Genomic DNA, 22,867 nt, shown 5'->3' on the forward strand with positions numbered 1-22,867 from the left:
AGAAGAAATAAAATACTTCATAACCTAAAATCAAATGTTTAAAGAATAATCTCAATATTATATAAATTATTTGGAAAAATAGTTGGAGTTCCATCAAATGCCTTTTTTGGCATAAATATGGTGCTGATACACAAACTTGGAAGAGCTAAAACAGAGATGGAAAATTATTGAATAGTTTTCCTAATGAATATTGATGAAAAATTTTAAATAATATATTAGTAAGGAGATTAGAGCAATTTATCACAAGGATCATATGCTATGACCAGAAAGGATTTATAACAGGAATACAAGACTGTTCAATAGAAGGAAAACTATAAGCATAATTTATTATATCAATCAGAAAACCAACATAAACCATGTGATTATCTCAATAAGTACAGGAAAAGCTTTTGACAAAATATAGCATCCATTCCTCTTTTAAAATACAAAACAAAATAGTAGAGAACATAGAAATGGAGCTTACCTTAAAATGATAAGCAATATTTATCTAAAACAATCAGTAAGCATTACCTGGAATGGGGATAAACTAAACTCTTCTCAATACAATCAGGGGTGAAGCAAGGATGCTTATTATCACTGTTATTCCACATAGAGCTAGAAATGTTAGCCATAGCAATAAGAGAGAAAAACAATTAAAACAGGCAAATAGAATAGGGGAAACAAAACTTTCACTTTTTGTAGATGATATTATAGCATACCTGAAAAATCAACTAAAAAACTCCTTGAAAGTATTAACAATTTTAGCAAAGTTTCAGGATATAAAATAAACCCACACAAATCATCAACTCTTTTATATGTTACCAACAAAGGCCTGGCAAAGAGATAGAAAGAGAAATTTCATTTAAAATAACTTTAGACAATGTAAAATTAACCTGTCAAGACAACTCCCAAAATTATAAAACCCTCTTCACATAAATAACATCAGATCTAAAGATTTGATAAAATATTAATTGTTCATGAGTAGGCCAAGTCAATATAATAAAAATGACAATTGTACCTAAAATAATCTATTTATTCAGTGCCATACCAATCAAACTATCAAAAATTATTTTATAGAGCTAGAAAAAAACAATAACAATCATCTGGAAGAGCAACAGATAAAGCATATCAATGGAATTAAGAGAAAAAGTGAAAGGAAGGTGGCCTAGCCAAGCCATAGTCTATTATTACCTAAGAAATAGAGTGATGAATCAGTGGAATAGATAAAGTGCAAATAACATTATAATAAATGACCATAATAATCTAGGATATAATAAACCTAAAGATCCAAGAGTTTGGAAAAAGCTCATTATTTGACAAAAAAAATCTGGAAAAACTGGAAAACAGTATGACAATCTATGTATGTATAGACAACATCTCACACCATATACCAAGATAAGATCAAAATGGGTACATGAGTCACATATAAAGGATGATACCATATATGAGCAAATTAAAATAGCATGGAATAATTTAAATGTCAGATTTATGGATGAGAAAAGAATTTAGGATCAATAAACCCAAAGAGTCCAGCCATTGGGATAAAAACTTCCTCTGTGATAAAAACTGCTCGGGATAATGGGAAGTTAGTATGGAAGAAATTTAGATTAGACCAACACCTAACACCTTTACCAACATAAGATCCAAATGGTTACAGGACTTAGACATAAAAAACAATACTATAAGCAAATTAAGATCAAGGACTAGTTTACCTGTCAGATCTATAGAAAGGGGAGCAGTTTATGACTAAGGAAGAGTTGGAGAACATCACCAAAAGCCAATTAGATGATTTCGATTACATTAAATTAAAAAGCTTTTGCACAGATAAAACCAATGTAACCAAGATCAAAAGAAATGTAGTAAATTGGGAAACAATCTTTACAACTAATGATTCTGACAAAGGACTCATTTCTAAAATATACAGAGAACTGAGTCATATTTTTAAAATAAAAAGCCATTCCCCATGTGCAAAGGCAATTTACATATGAGGAGATCAAAGCAATCCATATCCATATGAAAAAATGCTCTAAATCATTAATTATTAGAGAAATGCAAATTAAAGCTTCTCTGAGGTACCATCCCACACCTCTCAGATTGGCCAATATGACCAGAAAGGATAATGATCATTGTTGGAAGGCTTGTGGGAAATCTGGGACACTATTACACTCTTGGTGGATCTGTGAACTCATCCAACCCTTCTGGAGAGCTATTTGGAACTATGCCCAAAGGGAAACAAAAATGTGCATACCCTTTGACTGGGTCTATATCCTGAAGAGATGATGAAAAAGGGTAAAAACATTACTTGTACAAAAATATTTATAGCAGCCCTGTTTGTGCTGGCAAAAAACTGGAAATCAAGTAAATGTCCTTTAGTTGGGGCATGGCTTAGCAAACTGGGGTATATGTATGTCATGGAACACTATTGCTCTATTAGAAACCAGGAGGGATGAGATTTCAGGGAAGCCTGGAGGGATTTGCATGAACTGATGCTGAGTGAGATGAGCAGAACCAGAAAAACACTGTACACCCTAACAGCAACATGGGGACAATGATCAACCTTGAAGGACTCGCTCATTCCATCAGTGCAAAAATCAGGAACAATTTTGGGCTGTCTGCAAAGGAGAATGCCATCTGTATCCAGATAAGGAGATGTGGAGTTTGAACAAAGTTCAAGGACTATTCCCTTTAATTTAGAAAAAAACAAATATCTTATTGTCTGATCTTGTTACCTCTTAGACTTCTTCTCTCTTCTTTAAGGATATGATTTCTCTCTCATCACACCCAATTTGGATCAAGGTACAACATGGAAACAAAGTAAAGACTGACAGATTGCTTTCCGTGGTGGGGGGGAAGTAAGATTGGGGGGAAATTGTAAAACTCAAATAATATCTTTAATAAAAATAAATTAAAAAACTAAAAAAAGAATTTAGGATCAAAGAAGATATAGAGAGAATTATTTTGATTTTATAAATTAATTTATAAAATGATTTTATAACATTAAAAAGTTTTTGCACAAACAAAACCAATACAAACAAAATTATGAGGAAAGCAGAAAGCTGGGGGGAAAATTTGTAATAAGTATCTCAGATAAAGACCTAATTTTCAAATATATAGAAAGCTGAATAAAATTTATAATAATATAAGTTATTCACTAATGGATCAGAAGATATGAACAGTCAGTTTTCAGACAAAGAAATTAAAGCTTTCTATATTCATATGAATAATGCTCTATATCACTATTTGTCAGAGAAATGCAAATTAAAATAATTCTGAGATTCTACTTCATACCTATCAGAGTAGCTAATATGATAAAAAAGGAAAAAGCTAGATGTTGGAGGAGATGTGGGAAAACTGGCAAATTAATGCACTGTTAGTAGATTTGTTTATTGATCCAACCATTCTGGAGAGGAATTTAGAACTATGTCCAAAAAACTATAAAACTATGCATACTCTTTGATCCAGCAATATCACTGCTAGGTCTATGTTCCAAAAAATCCAAAAAAAAGACACTTTTGTACAAAAATATTTACAGCAGGAGCAGCTGGGTGGTTCAGTGGATAAAGCACTGGCCCTGGAGTCAGGAGCACCTGAGTTCAAATCCAGCCTCAGACACTTAAAAATTACCCAACTGTGTGACCTTGGGCAAGTCACTTAACCCCACTGCCTTGCAAAAAACAAAACAAAAGAAAAGCAAAAAAAAATATTTACAGCAATTTTTTTGTGGTAGTAGATACTAGAAATCAAAAGGATACCCATCAATTGAGGAATGACTAGGCTGCAATATATGATTGCAGTGGAGTATCATTGTGCTGTAAGATTTGACAAGAAGAATGATTTCAGAAAAACCTGGAAAGTCTTAAATGAACTGATGCATAGTAAAGTGAACAAAGCCAGGAGAATGCTGTTCACAGAAGCAGCAATATTGTTACATGAAGAACTGAATGAATTAGCTGTTTTCAGCAGTACAATGATCCAAGACAATCTCAAAGGACCAATGATGAAATATATTATCTGCCAACAGAGGAAGAGCTGCTATTGATTGAATACAGACTGAAACATGCTATTTTTCACTTTTCTTTCATTTTTATTTCTTTTAAATCTTATTGTTCAAAATGACTATTATAGAAGTATTTTACATAATTGCACATGTCTAACCTATACTTGATTGATTACCCATCATCTCAGGGAGAGAGGAGATAGGAAGAAGGAAGGGATAGAATTTGAAACTCAAAACTTTAAATAAAAATATAAAAGAAATTGGAAAAAAAGAGTAATTGGAAGTATTTGGATCATTCATATCTTCTCCTCTTTCTTGTGATTTTACCCTGGTAGAGAAATCTCAAGAAGTAATTTCCCTCTACCAATGGAGGCTGGCACCTTCCCTGTACCTTATGGTCTTGGGGAGTTGCCTAGGGCAATGAATGCCCACAGGAGGATTTCCCTCTACCAATGGAGGCACCTTCCTTGTAACTTAGGGTGGGCAGGACACTGAGAGGTCTAGGGTCACATGCCAGGGCTGCTTCCTGGGGAGGAGGATGTGTGGAGAGGGGGAGAGGAAGCAACAATAGCCCTCAAAACATGGAGATCCACATAAGAAAGAATAAGTTGGCTTGGTGGTTGTAGACATTACCCTCATTATGCCTTATTTATCTCACAAGTGTGATCGTGCTTTGTGATGGCTAAGTTTTTGTTGCCTGGGTACCGGGAACTGTCTGGTAAATCAGCCAACTCCAGGTTGCAACTTGCCTTTTTTTGTCTAATGTATCCGTTACAAAGGGGGGTGGGTGAAAAAAATAATTTCTTTGTGGTTAAAGCTCAATTTTAAGCAACTATGATACCAATTAAATTTTCAGGAAGTCTACCTTATCCTTGAGGAATTCCATTCCAGGCTGAAAGGGTCCATCACTAACCAGGCTAGGGGAGAGGATTGGGGCCCCAGAAAAAGATGCCCTTTTGACAAGTTTTTTTTTTTTTTTTATCTTTCAGAAATCCGGAATGGAAACCTAAAGGCTATTTTAGGCCTTTTTTTCAGCCTATCCAGATACAAGCAACAACAACAGCAGCCCCAGAAACAGCATCACTCATCTCAGCCAGCCCCTGCTGCAGTGGTGTCCCAGCTGACCACATCTCCTTACCAGGCTCAGGTCGGGGCACCTCAGCCTCAGCAACAGGTGCCAGCTACCCCCCAATCCCAGAGTCAGCCACATCCACCAACTACACATCAGCAGTCAAAAGCACAGCCAGAAATGCAATCCAGGTGGGGCATCTTTTTATTTAAGTACAATTCTCTTAAATACTGAGCATCTTTCTATCAAGGAATGTATTTCACCTCTAAGGATCTTCAACGATAGCAGCTCCTGCTCCTGACTTCCATGCTATAGATGGAACAATCCAGTCTTCTATGACCTGGTGGCCAGAAGCCAGAATTAATTAGCCGGTTCAACTAATTAATCAATTATCAAATTAATTATTTGATAATTAATTTTACACTAGCATGCAAAATAAAAGACTTCAGAGACCTCTTACATTTCTCTTTTACATATATTGGAGTATTATAATGGTTAATGGTAGATGGAAATAAAAACTTTCCTTTGGGAAAACAGTTGAGGTAGAACTTTAGAGTTTAGAAGTAGAAATTCTGAATTGGAATCCTGTCTCTGACACTTAAAGACTTGACTTTTTTTTTACTTCATTTTATTCGTTTGTGGAATGGGGATGATAATACCTGGACATCCTGTCCCCAGATCTGTTCAGATTCAGAGCTATCCAATCCCTTCCTTTAAGGGAGGAGGAAACAGAGGATGGGGGGGGTGAAGTTGTTTACATGAAGTTGCATGGGGAGTTAGTGGCAGAGTCAGGATTTCAATCTAGATATTTCTGAGGCCAAATCCAGTGCTCTTTCCTAAACCACATGACCCCTGTCTTTATGTTATAACTTCTTTCTTTTTGTGAGGATCAATAAGGCATGTCTGTAAAATATTTTATGAAATTCTATTGCTATTATTACTAGTTTTTATTCTGTATTGATTATATATACATATATTATATGTATACATATTGTATATGCAAATATAAACCCATATGGCATATAACTATATATATATAATATGTATATAATTATATTATATAAATTATTAGTATATATTATCTATATCTAAATAATATATAATATAATGAGTAGCTATGTCACACAGTAGAGAGAACATTGGACTTAGAGTCAGAAAGATTCACCTTTGTGAATTCAAATCTGACCTCAGATATTTATTATCTGCCTGAGTCTGAGCAAGTCACTTAATCTTTTTTGCCTCAGTTACTCATCTGTAAAATGAGCTGAAAAAAATGGCAAACTTTTCTGGTATCCTTGCCAAGAAAGCCCCAAAAGGAATCAAGAAGAGTCAGACATGAACAAAATATTCAAACAATGGCTATGTTATAATATATAATAAATAATTGTAAATAAAAGTATATAGTCACAAGTATATATGTGACATACATTTAAATATATATAAACATGTGTATATATATATGGCACACATATTTTATTTACATATATATATATATATAATATATATTAGCTGTAGGTAATCTGATACTCCTACTAGGAAGAGAAAGATTCCTTCTTGCTTAGTTGGAATCTAAAACAATTTATACAGAGTTGTCATATGAATAAGAGCCATGAATTTTTCATCCTATATTGTTTTTCTGAAGATGGGAGCAATGAAAGACTGTTGACATTGACTTTCTCCTCTGACTATAATCTAAAAGTAGGGGCCATGTTCTCAAACATCTTAGTTTATTTTACAATTTCATAGTTAAGAATATATCATCTATGGGATTATTTGAATCTTGCTTTGCAATTATTTATATACTCATTCTCAGATACCTCTTGGAGGATAATACATTAAATAAGTTTCCAGCTTTTCCAATGCATTGTACAAAGGAAGAGAAAGAAAGGGAAACTTTATGAAGAGCCACCAGAATAGCACAACTGGATCTTCAATATGCTATTTCACACTTAAGCATTTTAAGTGAGAAGTTGCCATATTCCAATTTCTCTCATGATCCATGCACCAGACATCTGTGCTTTTGTAGTGGTTTCTCATTTTCTTTTCTTTTTCAAGCCATATGCCTTTTCATAAATTAGATTATGACATCATGAGGTTTGGGGGTTTTAGGGTTCATAACAGAAGGATAAATTTCCCAGGGGGTTATTTCTCTTCCTTGACTATATCTGCACATAATCAGATAGTTGGATATAGAAATATTCACAGTTTCTCAAGTTTGTTAGTTTTTTCCCAGTTGTTAGCAATCCCTTACCCCTTATGTCTGGGAAAGGCTAAAAATATCATTTTAGATTATTTTAAAAGCAGAAAGACTAAGTTCAAGTTATTTTAAGTTTATCTTTTTAATTAGGCTTAGATAATTTTCATCACAGAGAAGCAAACATTCTTCACTATTTCTTGACAAACAAGTCTGGTTGACAGTATATCTCAACCCTTCAACAGTTTGGTAGATAATAAATTTTTGTTTAGAAACAACAAGCAGTACCAAAATGAGTTTCAGTCTCCAAGTCAAGAACTCCTGGGTTCTAGTTCCATCTGTGACAAATACTAGTTGTCTTCCCCCAAGCAAATCTTTTAAACCATCTCAGGCACTTCTCTAAAATTACAAGTTGCAAAGAAGGTGCCTGCATGTATTGATAGATGGAATTTCCCCACCAGGAGTTTTCTGTGTTGATGCCATCGCAGATACCACAAGCCAAAAACACAAACCAAAAAATTGTCCATTCAAATGACTAAATGAGAGCAAAAATGAAGAACAACTGTGGAAGCTTATTATTTTTATAAACACTTGTTTGGTAGCAAACTTTTTATTCATTAATTTGAAATACTCTGTTGAAGTCCTGAAAGAGACATCTAAATATCTATGTTTTCCAAACATAGTTTGACAGTTGTATTTGTCTTCAGGCTCCTAACGCAAATATTAATGAGTAATTAATTCAATAATACAAATACTTTTAATACACCTATGAATGTGTATGTGTGTCTGTATGTTTAGGTAAGGAAAAATAAGATACACCAGGAAATTGTATGTAAAGCAATTACTGTTACTAATAGTATCTTGGATAATTTTATATCAATTCAATGGAAATGGATCAGATAGATGAAGATTCCAGTGACTTGGTTAGTAATAAAGAAGCATGGTGGAGCGAGCAATGGATTTGGAATCAGAGGGTTTGGGTTTAAATCTTGTATCTTGTTTGTTAATGGTTTGAACTTGAGCAAGATAGTTTACTTTTCTGGTCCTCTGCTTTATCATCTGTAAGAGAATAGTCTCCTTTACAAGTACAGTCCCTTTTACCTCTAAATCTATGAATCACTTAAGTATAGATCTAAAATTAGAAATCCCAATGTCCTATAAGTTATGCTTTTTTTGAGTAACATATCTTCTTTCTACTCACTTATCTCTTCTACTTTTTTTCTCTTTCCCTGTTGTGCAGTGCATCATCCAGGGACCCATCTCAAAGCAAACTCATCCGGTTCACTCTGGGTCAGAAAAAAACCTCTAGGTTAGAGTTTCTTCCTGTTCCGCAAAGCATGGTTTAACCTGACCGCCTTTACCTTCTGCTTTTGCCTAGTTTCCTTTTGGATCTCCCCCCTGCCCCCAATTGCATGTTTGGAATTCAGGTTAAGAAAAAAGATGGTGATCCTGATTACCCAGGATCAGAACTGCTAAAATTGACACCGTAGGCATAGTTGGTATTGAAAAGAGGTTCTCTGGGTGCTGTGTGTGTGTGTGTGTGTGTGTGTGTGTGTGTGTGTGTGTGTGTGTGTGTTGCTTTGGTTATGTTTATTTTAATTTGGCTTCTAATGTTGTGAATCCCCCCCTCCCCACTTGGCTCCCCACCTTGCTCAGTTCTGGTATCTGACACTTTTGTTTTCTGTGGTTGAAATATTTAACAACATTTTCTCTGGGGCAGTAAAGACCTGAAATATAAATCTAGTAGGTAAAATGAGAAAAACCTTAATGCAGATACATATCTTCTTTTGGCACACTGATGCACCAGAGCCAAGAATATCTAATCTCCTTGCAGATCAATAATTGCCTCAGCTGCCTGCTTTATCCTAGATGCCCGGTTTGACTTGAACAATATGATCTGGAAGGGTTTCCTCACAGGACTTGGGAATACCATTCTAATCATTACTAAAACTTCTTGATTTGAGCTGGTTTTCTCTATTTGTTTGATTATCTCATGAACTTTGCCCTCCTATTGATAAACTTTTACTCCAAATATCTGATGACAATTTAACAAATGAATTTTTCTTTATGATTTGAGTTTATTTTTTTTTAATTCCCATTTTAGCCCAGAGTGCCATCAAAGGTTCAGGTTGTTATTTTTGTTGTTGTTTTTGTTTTAATAAAACCAATTTGGAATCCAAGTGATAGTCCAGATTATTTGGGGTGCAAGTGGGAGGCTTTTTTGACCAGAATTGACTGCTTTAATAGACTTCATTACATTTGAATAATTGATTCTGGGTATTCCAGAGGTAGAGGAGGTACTCACACATTGATAGTCAGGGAACCCTATGGTATAATATGAATGGATAGTAAATGTCCTGAAAATGGATCAGAGCATTCCTGTGCAATGGTGCCCAACCAAGAGGGAAACAAACCAGCTTTCTGAATGGAGCCTTCCTGGGCACAACCATGCCACAGATGGTTGTTACTCCTCTTGACAAAAGCAAAGACAGAAAGAATATACCTTTCCTTGAAATGTTGGTATATTCTCAGATCTAATAGTATTCAAGTATCTTGAATGAACCCTCCATGCATCCCTTTTTTCATGAACTGATCTGTTGTACCAAGCCCTGTAGAATACAAATTTCCCATGAGCATCTTAAGGAAAAAAATAGATAGGATCAACAATATAATCCTGTGTGCCAAAAGGGGAATATGGTGGTAACATGGAATTTAAAATGGAATGATATTTAGAGAAAGGACTTCTTTGCTGGACCTCCTACAATTTTCCAAGCATATGCATACAAGCTGCTGTCCTTCCAGTGCTGGGATATTCCAACCCTTAACCTTTGAAGTAGTAGTGAGAGAAAAAACTTTCTTCTTACAAGCATGTTGGGCAAGGGAGAAATCAGTAGCGTCTGCAGCTTGCATGCAATGAGTAATAGTTTTACAATCTTTTCTCCACTCAGTGCAGATTGAAGAAATCAATTGTAACTTTTACCAGATGATCTTTCTTTCCTTCTCTGTTAAGTCATTTCCCTTACATTTAAGTGAAAAAGCCACAGGTGGGCTTTAAAATGGCCATATATGTTCCTAGTCATTACGTAAGTCTTTACTTAGTAATACAGACAGATCCTTATAAGTCAGGTTTCTTTTAAGAATGTCCAGACATACCTCCTACTACGAGTGACATCTAATTTATTTATTTCCCTTTGACTTGCTTCCCTTTCCCAGTTAAAGGACAGTTGTTTGTAGTAGCTGCTGCTTTAGTGGCACCTCTTCTGGTATTGTGGCAGTCACAAGAGGGCAAGGTACTCCAGCATGGGGAGTAATTGCTCCCAATCAAGGGCTTGGCAGAAGTGCACCAAGAAAGAAGAATATCCTCTTTGAAATGTGTCAGAGCAGTGCTTGAGGATGGCAAGAGTTAATTGTTTCTAGAACCAAAGAAAAAATCGGATCTGACCACAGGGAAATCACTCCCTGAATTTATGTCCAGGTATTAGACAGGTAGTGAATACCTCCATACACTTGGTGAAAATTGTGCCTACCATGGAATTAAGTCAGCAGGACTAGCAGTTAGCAATACTAGAACCAAGCCAGTGCAAATGGGGAAAGCACATTAAATCCAACAGTTGAGATTTGATCACATAATTTGAGACCTACCCTCAGGTTGAAAGCAGTTAGTATAGGTTATAAGAACCAGCATGCGTACACCCCTAGTGACAGTGATCTGATTCTGGTCTCAACGTTTTCATTGAAATTTTTCATTGAAAATGCTATTTATCTCAGTCAAACTATAACTGGGAAAGATTTTCAAAAGTTTTAAAAAAGTCTTTTAAAAAGCTAAGGTGTCCCACTGCCATCCCCAGTCATCTTGATCCATATCTGACCACTGATCCAGATGGCTTCTGAGGAGAGGTGAAGCCATGCAGGGGAGTTGGTGACATTTCACAGGACCCCCTGACCCAAATCCAAGTCCCTTGTATGGCTTCACCTTCCTGATGTCATCGTCTTCTTCAACAAACAACCTATACACCTTTACATTGGTGAAGCATGAACCAGGCTATATGACTCAAGGAGTTTCTTTTCTGCTTGGTTTTAAGATCTTACCCTCTTCAGAACTTCTAAGAGATTGTCTCAGGTAGAAGACATGTTTTGTTCTAAATCCCTGATTCCGAGGCCCTACTCTTCTGCCTATATTGATACCTAGAAAGAACTGAGGAACTAGCCTGAATAGGCTTGGATATCTGTAGTTGATAAGAACTCACTCCAGGTTTGGTGAACTAGACTTTGTGAGGGAGCTATGAAGACACAAGTGTACATCTGGGGGGAAGAGGTAATATCTGGGTAGGACCCATAGTCTTTTGTCTTTCAACTTTTGCTTTCCCCATCCTTAAGGTTAAATAATTATGTTCTTTATTTTCTATTCTTAATGTAATGATGTTTGTCCTTTGTTTTTAAAGAGGACTATGACATCACATGTGATGCCATGACAAGCACATGTAGTAGAAAGAACACTGGCTAAATAACCTTAGTTCTATTATGTGACCTATGGGACCTTAGACAAATGACTGAATCACTTTGGGCTTCAATTCTCATTTTCAAATTAAAGTAACTGGGTTGGACTTCTATGATTTCTTCTATTCATAAATTCTACATATTCCTACTTATCTTTGTATTCAACCAGTCAATCAATAAACATTTATTAAACACAAAAGGAGGTCAAAGACAGTCCCTAGCCTCTATAGCTTATCATCTAATGGGGAAGATAGCATGCAGCAGGCTAAACAGGAGATAATTAACAGAGGAAGGCACCGGACTCAAGAGGGGTTGAGGCTTTCTCATAGAAGATAGGATTTTTGTTGCGACCTAAAGGAATCCAGGATAGTCAATAGATGCAGCAGAGGAGGGGTAGCAGTCCAGGCACAGCCAGAGAAAATTTCCAGAGATGGAAGTGTCTTGTTGAAGGAACAAAGAGAAGGCCCATTGGAATGGAGAGTTTGTGTCAGGGAAATAAGATGTAAGAAGGATGGAAAATATGAAAGGAGTTAGGTAATGAAAGGTTTTGGATACCAAACAGAGCATTTTATATTTGCTCCTGGAGGCAATAGAGGACTTCTAGAGTTTATTGGGAGCAAGGGAGAAGGCAAAGAAGTAGCACAATTGGACCTGCGCTTTAGGAAAATTATTTTAGTGCCTGAATAGAGAATGTATTGGAGGGGAAAGAGACTTGAGACAGGGAGATCCACCAATTGGCTATTGCAATAGTCAAGTTCTGAGGTAATGAGGGCCTACACCAGAGTGATGACAGTGTCAGGAGAGATGAGAGATGTTGCAAAGGTTAAATCAAGAGGTAAGAGCTTTGATATGACAAATGACAGATAGTGAGGTATCCAGAATGAGTCCTAGGTTGTGAGACTGAGGAACTGGGAGGATAGGGTTGCCCTCTACAATAACAGGGAAGGTAGTAGGGGTTAGAATTAAGGGGGAAAGACAATGAGTTTAGTTTTGGTCAGTTTGAGATGTGTGAAAGGTAATTGGAAATGCGAGATTGTAAGTCAGCTGAGAGTTTGAGGCAGGATAAGTAGATCTGAAACTCATCAGCATCAAGATAGTAATTAAATCCATGTGTGTTGACAAGATCAACAGGTGAAGTAGTACAGAGGGAGAAGAGAAGAGGGTCCAAGGCAGAACTGTGAAGGATACCTAAGGTTAAAGGGTGTGATCTGCAGGAGAATTCTGCAAAGGAGATTGAGGAGTGGAGACAGGAAGATGAACCAAGAGAGAGAAGCAAGGCTACAGGCTGCAGAGAAATCAAGGGAAATGAGGACTAAGAAAAGATCACTGAATTTGTCAACTTAGGGGGCAGCCAGGTGGCACAGTGGATAGAGCACCAGCCCTGGAGTCAGAAGGACCTGAGTTCATATCCAGCCTCAGACACTGAAAAATTACCTAGCTGTGTGTGGCCTTGGGCAAGTCACTTAACCCCACTGCCTCAAAGAAATAAAAAAAAAAGAAAAAAGAATTTGTCAACTAAGAGATCATTAGTAACTTTGCAGAAAGCAGTTTCAGATGAGTAATAGGGTTATAAGATGGATTTTAAGGAATTCAGAAGAGAGTGAGAGGTTTCTATTGTAGATGATCTTTTTTAAGAGTTTAGCTACAAAGGGCCAAAGTGATAGTGGTTAGCAAAAATGAAAGGTCACTTGAACTAAGCCTTTAAGGAAACCAAAAAGAAGAGTGAAAATGGAGTATACTGTATTCATGTGGAATAGTTTGTTCAAAGGTCTGGAAATGGTAAATGGAATGTTGCCTTTGGAGATCAGCAAGTATGTGATAAGGGGAATTGCTCAGGGGACTAAGGTTTACTTTAATCAATCTGCAACTAATTTATTAGCATTTGTTTTGGACAACTCTTTGTGGAAGTAGAGATCAAAGGTAAAAAAGCTGTCCTTGCCCTCAAGAAGCTTACATTCATTCTTTCAAGGAAAACATGTATACATATAAGTAAATATAGTCTATAAACAAAATAAATACTAGTTTATAATCCTGCATAGACTCCACCAATGAGTTTTGGTTACCTGGATTCTTCTCAGGAATATGATACCCCCTCAAGAATACAATCTCTATGGAAGGTAGCTTCTCTTGTGGACTGATTCTTGATGCTATCTCTAGTTTTGCTGAAGCTTATTGTTTGCCAGTGATATTGCTAATCTCAGATTCCTTGACCTGGATCTTCCTAACCCTCTTCTAACCTTCCATGATTGGAGGCTGGCCTGCTTATCACTTGTGGCAATCCTTGCTTGTCATTTCTCCCATCTCAAGCTTCATCCTGTCCATTGTTACCTGAACAGATCTTGCCCAGCTGTGACAATGCCAGCCAGGATAAAGATGATGATGATAATAATGTGAATAATATTGGTAAAGCTCACTTACCCCATTGGGTCCTCACCCTATCGTGTAAGTGATGGAATCAATTTTATTCCCATTTTACAAAAGAGAAAACTGAGTCTCAGAGAAGTTCAGTGAATTGACCAGGATCAAAGTTAAGATTTGAACTCAGGTATTTTGAACTTCAAACTCAGTATAGTTGAATTCCTATAAAACCCATGCCTGTAGACATATGTGTAGACATATGACTCTCTAGCTCTATCAGTGCCTGCCCCCTATGTCCCAGTCTTATCAGAGGTTTGTTTATCTGCTCATGATAATAAGCAATGCATTACCACAGGCCTGTAATAAGAAGAATTCTTTTCTCCTTTTTATCTCTCTGAACTCTCTGGTCCTTTCCCTTGACAAGGATATTTGGGATGGTCTGAACATGTTTCTTACTGTTATTTGCCATTCTAGGAACAACATTCTGGAGTAAGCCTTCAAGCCACTTAGTCAGTCATAAAGACCTACTACCCAAATTGCTAAAGAGGTTGAATATGTCAAGTGCCCAAATTCCATGTATTTCCATTGGTTTGTATTTTTGGAATCTTACTCCCCTTTAAATTGAAGACATTAAATATAGCTTAAAATAACCAGCATCAGGGATCCTCCAATGGGGGGTAGGGATCTGATTCGGTTCCATGGTACAATGGAAAGAGAAGTGGGTCTAGAGTCAAGAATACCTGGCTTCAGACACCACTTAGTAACTGTGTGACCCTAAGTCAATTAACAACCTGCCTCAGTTTCCTCATCTGTAAAATGAGGATATTTAAAGTAGCTATCTGGTAGAATTATTGTGATGGTAATATGTAATATTGTATACATATGTATAAATCCTTTTTCATATACTGGCATATAGTAAGCACTAGACAAATGTTTATTATTATTATTATTATTATTATTATTATTATTATTATTAAAAGCAATTGTGAATTTTCTGAATCAAGGATTTAGACCACTGTGTAACAGGAGATAGTATGATTCTGAGATTCATTTCCTCAACTGAGAGAGGTCAGCAACAGAACTTTGCTAATTATGCTATTGCCTCCTCCAGGTACACTGAAATGATTACACCCCTGAAAAATCTCCTCCCCATTCGCCTTTACTGCTTTGTGCCATCCTTGGAATTGGCCTTTATGACAGCAATTGACTTCCCTAAGAGAAACAAAATTGGAACAAATACTCAACACTGTGTAGGAATAGATGGTCTTAAATTTTTGTTGCCACTTTTTAGAAAAGAGCTGTTTCCTCCTTCCCTCATTTACTCATCATAGAATTGCTTAAGAGTTTTAGCAATATAAACTTTATGGCCTCACACCAGCTCATGTTCTCTATTTTCTCTATAGCCATCTTTCTTGCTCTGCCAGCAAGGAAAGGTTTAAAGAGGGTGGCCTGCACATGTATTTGTATACACATAATGCTTTCCGACTGTAGTCATCATTGCCTGTTGCTCCACAATTTACATGGAAAGAGATGGTTACATGCTTTGAAAGTTGAGTGTTCAGCGTTATCACTTGATCTAATGAAAGACGGCTGGGTTGTCTGCGGCATATAAACTCAACTCTGCAGATCTCTAATTATTGGAAACAACCAGCCCATGAAATTCCCAGACCTAAATGTTGGCTTAGATGGGTTATATACTACAGTGCAAAGAACTCTCGATTTAAACTTAGTATGACCTGGTTTTCAATCTTGCCTCTGACACTAGCTGGGTGACCAAGAGCAAGTTATTTGATTTCTCAGAATCTTAAGTTTTCTGAACTGAAAAATAACATTACTATCACTTGCTGTATCTACTTCATAGGGCTTCTGGCTGAGAGATTACATATGCAATCAGAAAATCAATAAAAAACCATTTATTGAGACCTTACTATATAACAGACACTTTTCTAAGTATTCAGAAAGACAAAAGCCCTTGTGTCCTCAAAAGGCTCACATTCTAATGGAGGTTTCCAACATGTAAAAAGGACTTTATACATAGATATCTATAGATATAGATATATCTGTAATATATATGCATATGTTTTAGTTACATACACACACACACATGAAATATTTGTACAGGGTCAGTAAGAGTTAATCACAGGGGGAAGACACTAACATCTTGGGGCAGCAGAGGGAATTGGGAATTGTAGAAAGGAAAATTTGAGCAGAGACTAAAGGAAGCTCAGGAAACCAAGTGATAAAGTTGAGAAGACAGAAAATTCCAGCATAGGGGCTTTAAATGTAAAGTCACCCTGAATGCCTCAAAAAAAAGGGGGGGGGAAGCAGACTCAAAAGGATTGGACCAAGTTATAAACACTTTGAATGACAAACCAAGAATTTTCTATTTGATCCTGCAGGTAACAGTCAGCTACTAGACACTATGGAGAAAGGTATTGACCTACTCAGACATACCCTTTAAGAAAATGACTGGTAACTGAATGGAGAACAGTTTGAGGAGAGGAGACCAATTAAAAGGTTTTTGTAACTGTTGAGGTGATAAAGGGCTGAACCAAGGTATTAATTGTCTAAGTAGAGAAAAGGGAACTTATATGTGAAATATTGTGAAAGTAGAGATGATAAGATTTGGATATGCAGAGGAATGGCAATGAATTGGTAAGCCTGGGTGATGGAACTCTTGACGAAAGACAGAAAGTCCCAGTGATTCAGTTTTTAAAGTCAATCCTCCTACCAGTGTCCTTCCTAAAATCAAGAATTGAGTTGAAGATTTAAAAAGAAAGTCAATGATTGGGTTTAAGCAAAGAGAAAATATTTTAGGAAGACATCTATATTTAGCCAGTCATAGTATGAAGAGACTGACTTGAGTGTAAAATCTCTAAGGAAGGTATTGATTAGATATCTTATTTGTTCTAGTGTTTCCATGTCTGAGTTTCTGTTTGGTAATTCTGTCTCTGTTGAATATATATTATGATGATTTCTCAGTTTCTGTATTGTCATATAGATTAAGCACCTCCTTTAATAACTGAGGCAAACATTTCACACCCACATCCTTTTTTATGATTCCATATTTCTTAGTACATCCACCTAGGTGTGATTAGAAATTGGTTAACAATGAAAAACTATATAACCAAGATAAAAAGCAAAATAATAAACTAGAGTTTCCCAAGAAAGGCAATCATCATGGGGTAGGAACTAGAGAAAACCTTATCAAGATCACTTGAAAGAACTGGAGATTGTTATTGGAGAAGACTTGGGGGTCAATGCCAGTGGTCCTTAAGAATTTGAAATCCTGTCTTGTGAATGGAGGAATTAGATGTATTCTGCTTGGAGTAAGGACAAAGCTAAAGTCAGAGGATAGAGGTTGAAGAGAGGGAAATTTAAACTTGAAAGCAATAAAATCTTCCTAATGACTACATTTTATCCAAATGCAGCCTGGGCTGCCTTGGAAAGTGGCAGGGGACTCCTCTTACTGGTGCTTTCTGACCAAAGATGTTAACAATGTAGGAAGGATTCTTGCTCAAACATAAGATGGGGTCATCCCTTCCAAACAACTCTGGTTCTGAAGTTCTTTGAATTTCATATTTTTAAGCACTAATTTTTTTCGCCACCTAAATGTTTTGTTTTGTTTCTGAAAAGTAAAACCACTCAAAGTTTGTGTTTGGACATTGGTTCACTCGTATGAGAATTTAGGATTTTCCAGTCATCGTACCAGGTACTATACAAAGACAAAAAAATGAAACAGTCCCCATCCCAAAGGAGCTGCTTCTCACTTGCTGTTTGTTCCTAGCCCCTGGATATTTGCTGTGGTTTGCCTAGATAATTTTTGACTTCTTCAGACTCAGTTAGCCTGGATGCCTCTTGTTCTTACCTCCTGCATGGTTGCAACCCTCTTTCCTAAGCTACCTCTCTCCTCCCTTTCCTTCTCCAGACAAATCAGTCACCTGTTGATTTTTCCATTTCAGACTCCCAGGTCCTACCACGAGGGTATCAGCTGCAGGCAGCGAAGCCAAAACTCGTGGGTCTGTTAGTGCCAACAACCGGCGCAGCCAGAGCTTTAACAACTATGACAAATCCAAGCCTGTTAACTCCCCACCCCTACCGCCAAACAATGAGCAAGGTAAGTCACCTTCTTGGGGTATTTTTAGCTATTTCCCTTTTCTCTAAGTTTCTGGGGGAAAAGATTTACAAGCCCAGTAAAATCTTTAGAAAGAATAATCTTAGAGGAAAAAAATCTGAGACACTGAATTGTCTGAAATGTTATTCCCAGAAATAAACTTGATGTCAAAGGCATGGGGCTGTATTTCAGGCTTCTCATTCTCTCAATAGATCACTGTCTCCTTTGCTTCCCTTGGGCAAGGCAGGCAGCCCACCTGGTTCACCTCTTTTTAAGAAGCTTATTTTTTCAGTCATGTGGGAGCTCTACATGAGGAAACTGAGGTCCAGGTGATACTTTTCCTAGGTGAACTGGGTCTGGACCCAACTAGCTTTAGAACGTCTCCATGGCTTCTTCCTCCTCACCCTTCACTATCATTGGTCTAACTGTGAGAAGACCATAATTTTTCCAGTTCCCTGTAGACTTCCCTTTGACAAGCACTTGCCAGGAAAATTGTTAATCCACTGTATTTCCAGTATTCAGGAAAAAGAAAAGGTATGAGATGAGATGTGAAAACTACTTCTTTGTGTGTGCGTGTGTGTGTGTGTGTGTGTGTGTGTGTGTATTGAAAACAGGTATGTATTTGCTCTAGTGTTTCCAAAGGATCCCATCTGTTTTCATTAAAAATGTTTGGATTGCTGTGTTTGATGGTATTTGTCTCAAGTGTAAATTATGATTTTGCAATTTCTGTATTATTATTATTATTATATGAATTAAGTACTTCCTTTAATAACTCAGGCAAGAATTTGGCATCTACATCTTTTTATGGTTCAATATTTCTTAACTTAAATACATATGTTTATATGTACATGTGTGGGAGAGAGATATGAGAGACCTACTCATACATGTCACTAAGCCCATAAATCCTTATAATTTCTCTTGGGGTCTTGACTTTTCATTGAATAAATGGTTGTTGGACCTTCACTCTTTTCTTTTTGGTGTTCCCTTTTCTCTTTTGATTTCAATAAGTATTCATTAACTCACATGCAAAGAATATTGTGCTGGGTGTTCAGGAAATGTAAAGACAAAATAAGTCTAGGTTTCTGTCTTCCTTAGTTGTTAGTTATATTAAATTACAAATAACTATTGCATGTTAAGTGTGCATGAGCATTCTAAGCTAAGTCTTCTGATATTCAAGAAGAGAAGCAAGGAATGGTGAAGGGATAAGGAGCAGTGAGAGGAAGAAAATCAGTAAAGACTGTTAACTTGAACTTTAAAGAAATTAAAAAGATTTCTACATGGGGAGAGAAGAGGATACAATTTAGAAGAGTTTCCAAGCATGTGAACAAAGGTAGAGGAAAGATGGAGGCAGGACCACGTTGGGTAGAGCCTAGTGCCAGGGAGAGGAGGATTCTGAGATAAGACTGGAAAGTTTGGGTGGAGCCAAATTGGGAGAACCTTGAGTATCAGGCTGCTAAATGTTCTTTTCAATAATAAAGTTTGATCCTTTAGCTAGCCTACCCCACCCTTGCCACTTTCCATTTGCAGTTATAAAACCCTCCCTTTCTCCTACAGATGTGCCAAGATTAGTTACTAGCATGTTAGATTTAAAAGATTGCAAAGTACCAGTATCTGGAGTCTAATTAGGTGTGAGAATTCCGGCTGGGGCAAGATTCTACTCACATAAGGGGTCGCAGTCAGCAGATTGGCTATCCTTTGAAATATGTACAATAATTCCAAATCAGAGAGTGGGAATCAAATGTAAAATCTAAGTTGAAAGACCTATATAAGACATTTATATATATTCAAAGAGGTCTAAGCAATTCCCATTGAATAAGGCCAAATTTCCATGTTCAGGAATGTTCCATAAACAGGAGGGAATTGGTAGTGGGTTCCAAATCAGTGGACTGGATATAGTGTCTTGGGATCTAACAAAGATGGTTAGATCCAGAAAAGTGGTATGTCAAGACTATGACTTCTCAACTAAAAAGGTGTCTGTTCCACACTTTGGATTGTGTAAAAGTGGTGAACAGGTGGATAAATGCTGTCAGAATACCTGAGTGGCTATTAGCAGTGGATTGTAGTACACCAGTGGAGAGTTACACCTTAGCCATTGACACCATGTGGCAATGGAGAACCAACTGAAGTCCTTAGTGGTCAAAGACGCCTACTAACAAAGCTCCTTTGTCAAATGCTTTTCACTTAACTTAAAAAAATGATCATGTCAAGAACTTTGTTTATGTTGTGCTTATTTCAATCTCTGGCAAATCAAAGAAATTTTGGGTTTACAGTTGGAGTTTTAGAAGCAGGCGAAGGGTTATTACATAATATCAAGTATTTTTTTCATTTATTGTTATACTACTTAACATACACCTCTATTTTTTGTTGGTTCTTATCCTTTGTTATTGAAGAAGACCAAACTGACATCACTATGTTTGACACAAATGACAGTGTGTCTGACTGGACCAATATGAGCTCAGTATACTCTGCAACAGATTGGGCACAAAAAGTCCATGGGTCACTTGGAGTGCTTATTCTAAACCTACACATGTCACATTTCCTTTGAGCTGTGTCAATTCTGCCTTCATCATAAAGGCCATCCCTCTCACTGATGAGGGCACACCTGGGCTGTCCTGTGCCAGTGTCTCCCATGCTGTACAATCAGTTCTACACCTTATACCACTGTTGAAGCCTGTTCATTATAAATTTTGTTGGTAACACTTTTTTAAAAAAATTATTATATAAATTACTATTTATTGTGAAACTATGGGCTACTAATATTTGAAAATGAGAAGGTTTTACTACCCTTTCAATTCCTTCTATCTCATGGTATTTTTGACTGCATCTGCAGGGGTAGGTAGTAAGGTAGGTCCATGCACCACTAGCAATTGTTTTCCTATAAGTTCCACATTGCCAAATGCCCTCAGCTCATCTTTTCTTTTTGCCAGAGAAAGAGAAAGTGCACTAGGCATGCTGGATAATTTCAATTTTCTTCATCATTTTTCTGAGGAATGTACCGTAATGTGTTCCATATTTGGTATTTTTAGCTATGTTGCCAGCTGCAGGACCAAGCTTGGAGAGTGATAATCCATCTTTGATAAGGGTTGCATTTCCTTTTGTGGCAAATATTATTCACATAAGTTTCGAATTATTTGTGGAAAAAAAGAAACATTCTAAAAAAATTAATTCTGATCTAGTTCTGTATTAACTTCTCTTAAGCCTTGTAATTATGTATTTAATTTTCAAAACGCATCTGATCTTGTCTAAAAAAACTAAGACTGCAGTTATTAATTAGAACTTGAGATGTCTGTTCAGAATTTATGATGTGCAAAGTACTTGTTATACCACAGGAAAAATACCAAGATAGATAAAACACAGGCCCTGTTTCTTTTTCTTTGGTTTTCTTTTTTAGGTTTTTGGCAAGGCAATGGGGTTAAGTGGCTTGCCCAAGGCCACACAGCTAATTATTAAGTGTCTGAGGTCAGATTTGAACTCAGGTACTCCTGACTCCAGGGCTGGTGCTCTATCCACTGCACCACCTAGCTACCCCATAGGCCTTGTTTTAATGGGGTTTTAATGGGAGGGAATCTGACACATTCTAAAGAACTGTGGTGAGGACCAAAGCGGAGAAAAATAACTCATTCTTTGGAAGATGATTTCAGTTCAGTCTTAAAGGTTGGGTGGGATTACAAACAGGTGGAACTATGGGAAGAGAAGATATATTTTGGATACATGAATGAGATAACAAAGGCATAAAAAGAAGAGATAGACACATTTAATTGGCATTGCTAGAGTGGTTTGAACTGCATTTGGCTTTAATCTCATTTGTGCAATATGTATTAAGGACAGAATGTCACCACACTGCGTGACTTGGTGAGGGCTGTTGAACACGTGTGTCAATAGGATAGCTTTTAATGAACTGGTCAGGATAAAAAGTATTAACTTAAAGACTCAGAGTCAGAGTTGTTAGGGGTAGAGAAACAGCAGTCACTGGTCTCTCTCTCTCTCTCCCCCTCTCTCTCTCTCTCTCTTTTTAATAGGGTCAAGGAAATACTAAAGCTACATTATACTTTGCATTCAGCAGTTGGATTAAGTTTCTCATGCTGTTCTTTGTGGGTAAGATGTGAGATATGATGTACATAATATAATTAGGTAGACTCTGAGTGATTGAATGTCCAAACCTTAAAGTCAAAAGGAGCAATGTCAAAATAGAGGGAGTTAATCTAATAGAGCATCCCAGGGACCTCTCTGTTGGCCCTATGCTAGTCAACAAATCACTTTGGATAGATGACTTGACAACCGGATTTGCAAATAATACAAACATGACCAGGTTAATCATGATCAAAAAAAGACCTTAACAGGTTAATCAACTAGTTTTTAAGCACATACTGAGTGTTTAACACTGTGCTAATTCTGGAGATACAAATCCACACAAAAGGAAAGACATTGCCTGCTTTTTATGAGACAATGAGGTGGTATAAAGTGCTGGGCCTAGGGGATGACCTGAGTGCAAATTGGGTCTAACTGTGTGACCCTGAACAAGACACTTAACCCCTGTTTCTGTTTCCTCAAGTGTAAAATGGGACTAATAATAGCATTTATCCCCCTACTAGGACAGTTGTGAGAATCAAATGAGATATTTGTGAGGCACATGGTAGACACTTAATAGATACCTGTTTT

At 36.9% G+C, this 22,867-nt stretch overlaps 1 protein-coding gene across 8 annotated transcripts in view; it reads left to right on the forward strand.

Moving 5' to 3' along the window:
• Positions 1-22,867, forward strand: part of NAV2 (neuron navigator 2) — a 436,581-nt gene that overhangs the window by 165,250 nt on the left and 248,464 nt on the right. For 7 of the 8 annotated variants that reach the window (XM_074230361.1, XM_074230362.1, XM_074230365.1 and 4 more), the window contains 3 exons: positions 4,966-5,236; positions 8,480-8,548; positions 18,057-18,211. In XM_074230361.1, coding sequence (XP_074086462.1) covers positions 4,966-5,236; positions 8,480-8,548; positions 18,057-18,211 — 495 coding nt within the window. The remainder of the gene's footprint in view (positions 1-4,965; positions 5,237-8,479; positions 8,549-18,056; positions 18,212-22,867) is intronic. The other variant, XM_074230364.1, reaches the window with a different exon arrangement.

The sequence above is a fragment of the Macrotis lagotis genome, chromosome 3, assembly GCF_037893015.1.
Source record: "Macrotis lagotis isolate mMagLag1 chromosome 3, bilby.v1.9.chrom.fasta, whole genome shotgun sequence".
NCBI classification, from domain to species: Eukaryota; Metazoa; Chordata; class Mammalia; order Peramelemorphia; family Peramelidae; genus Macrotis; species Macrotis lagotis.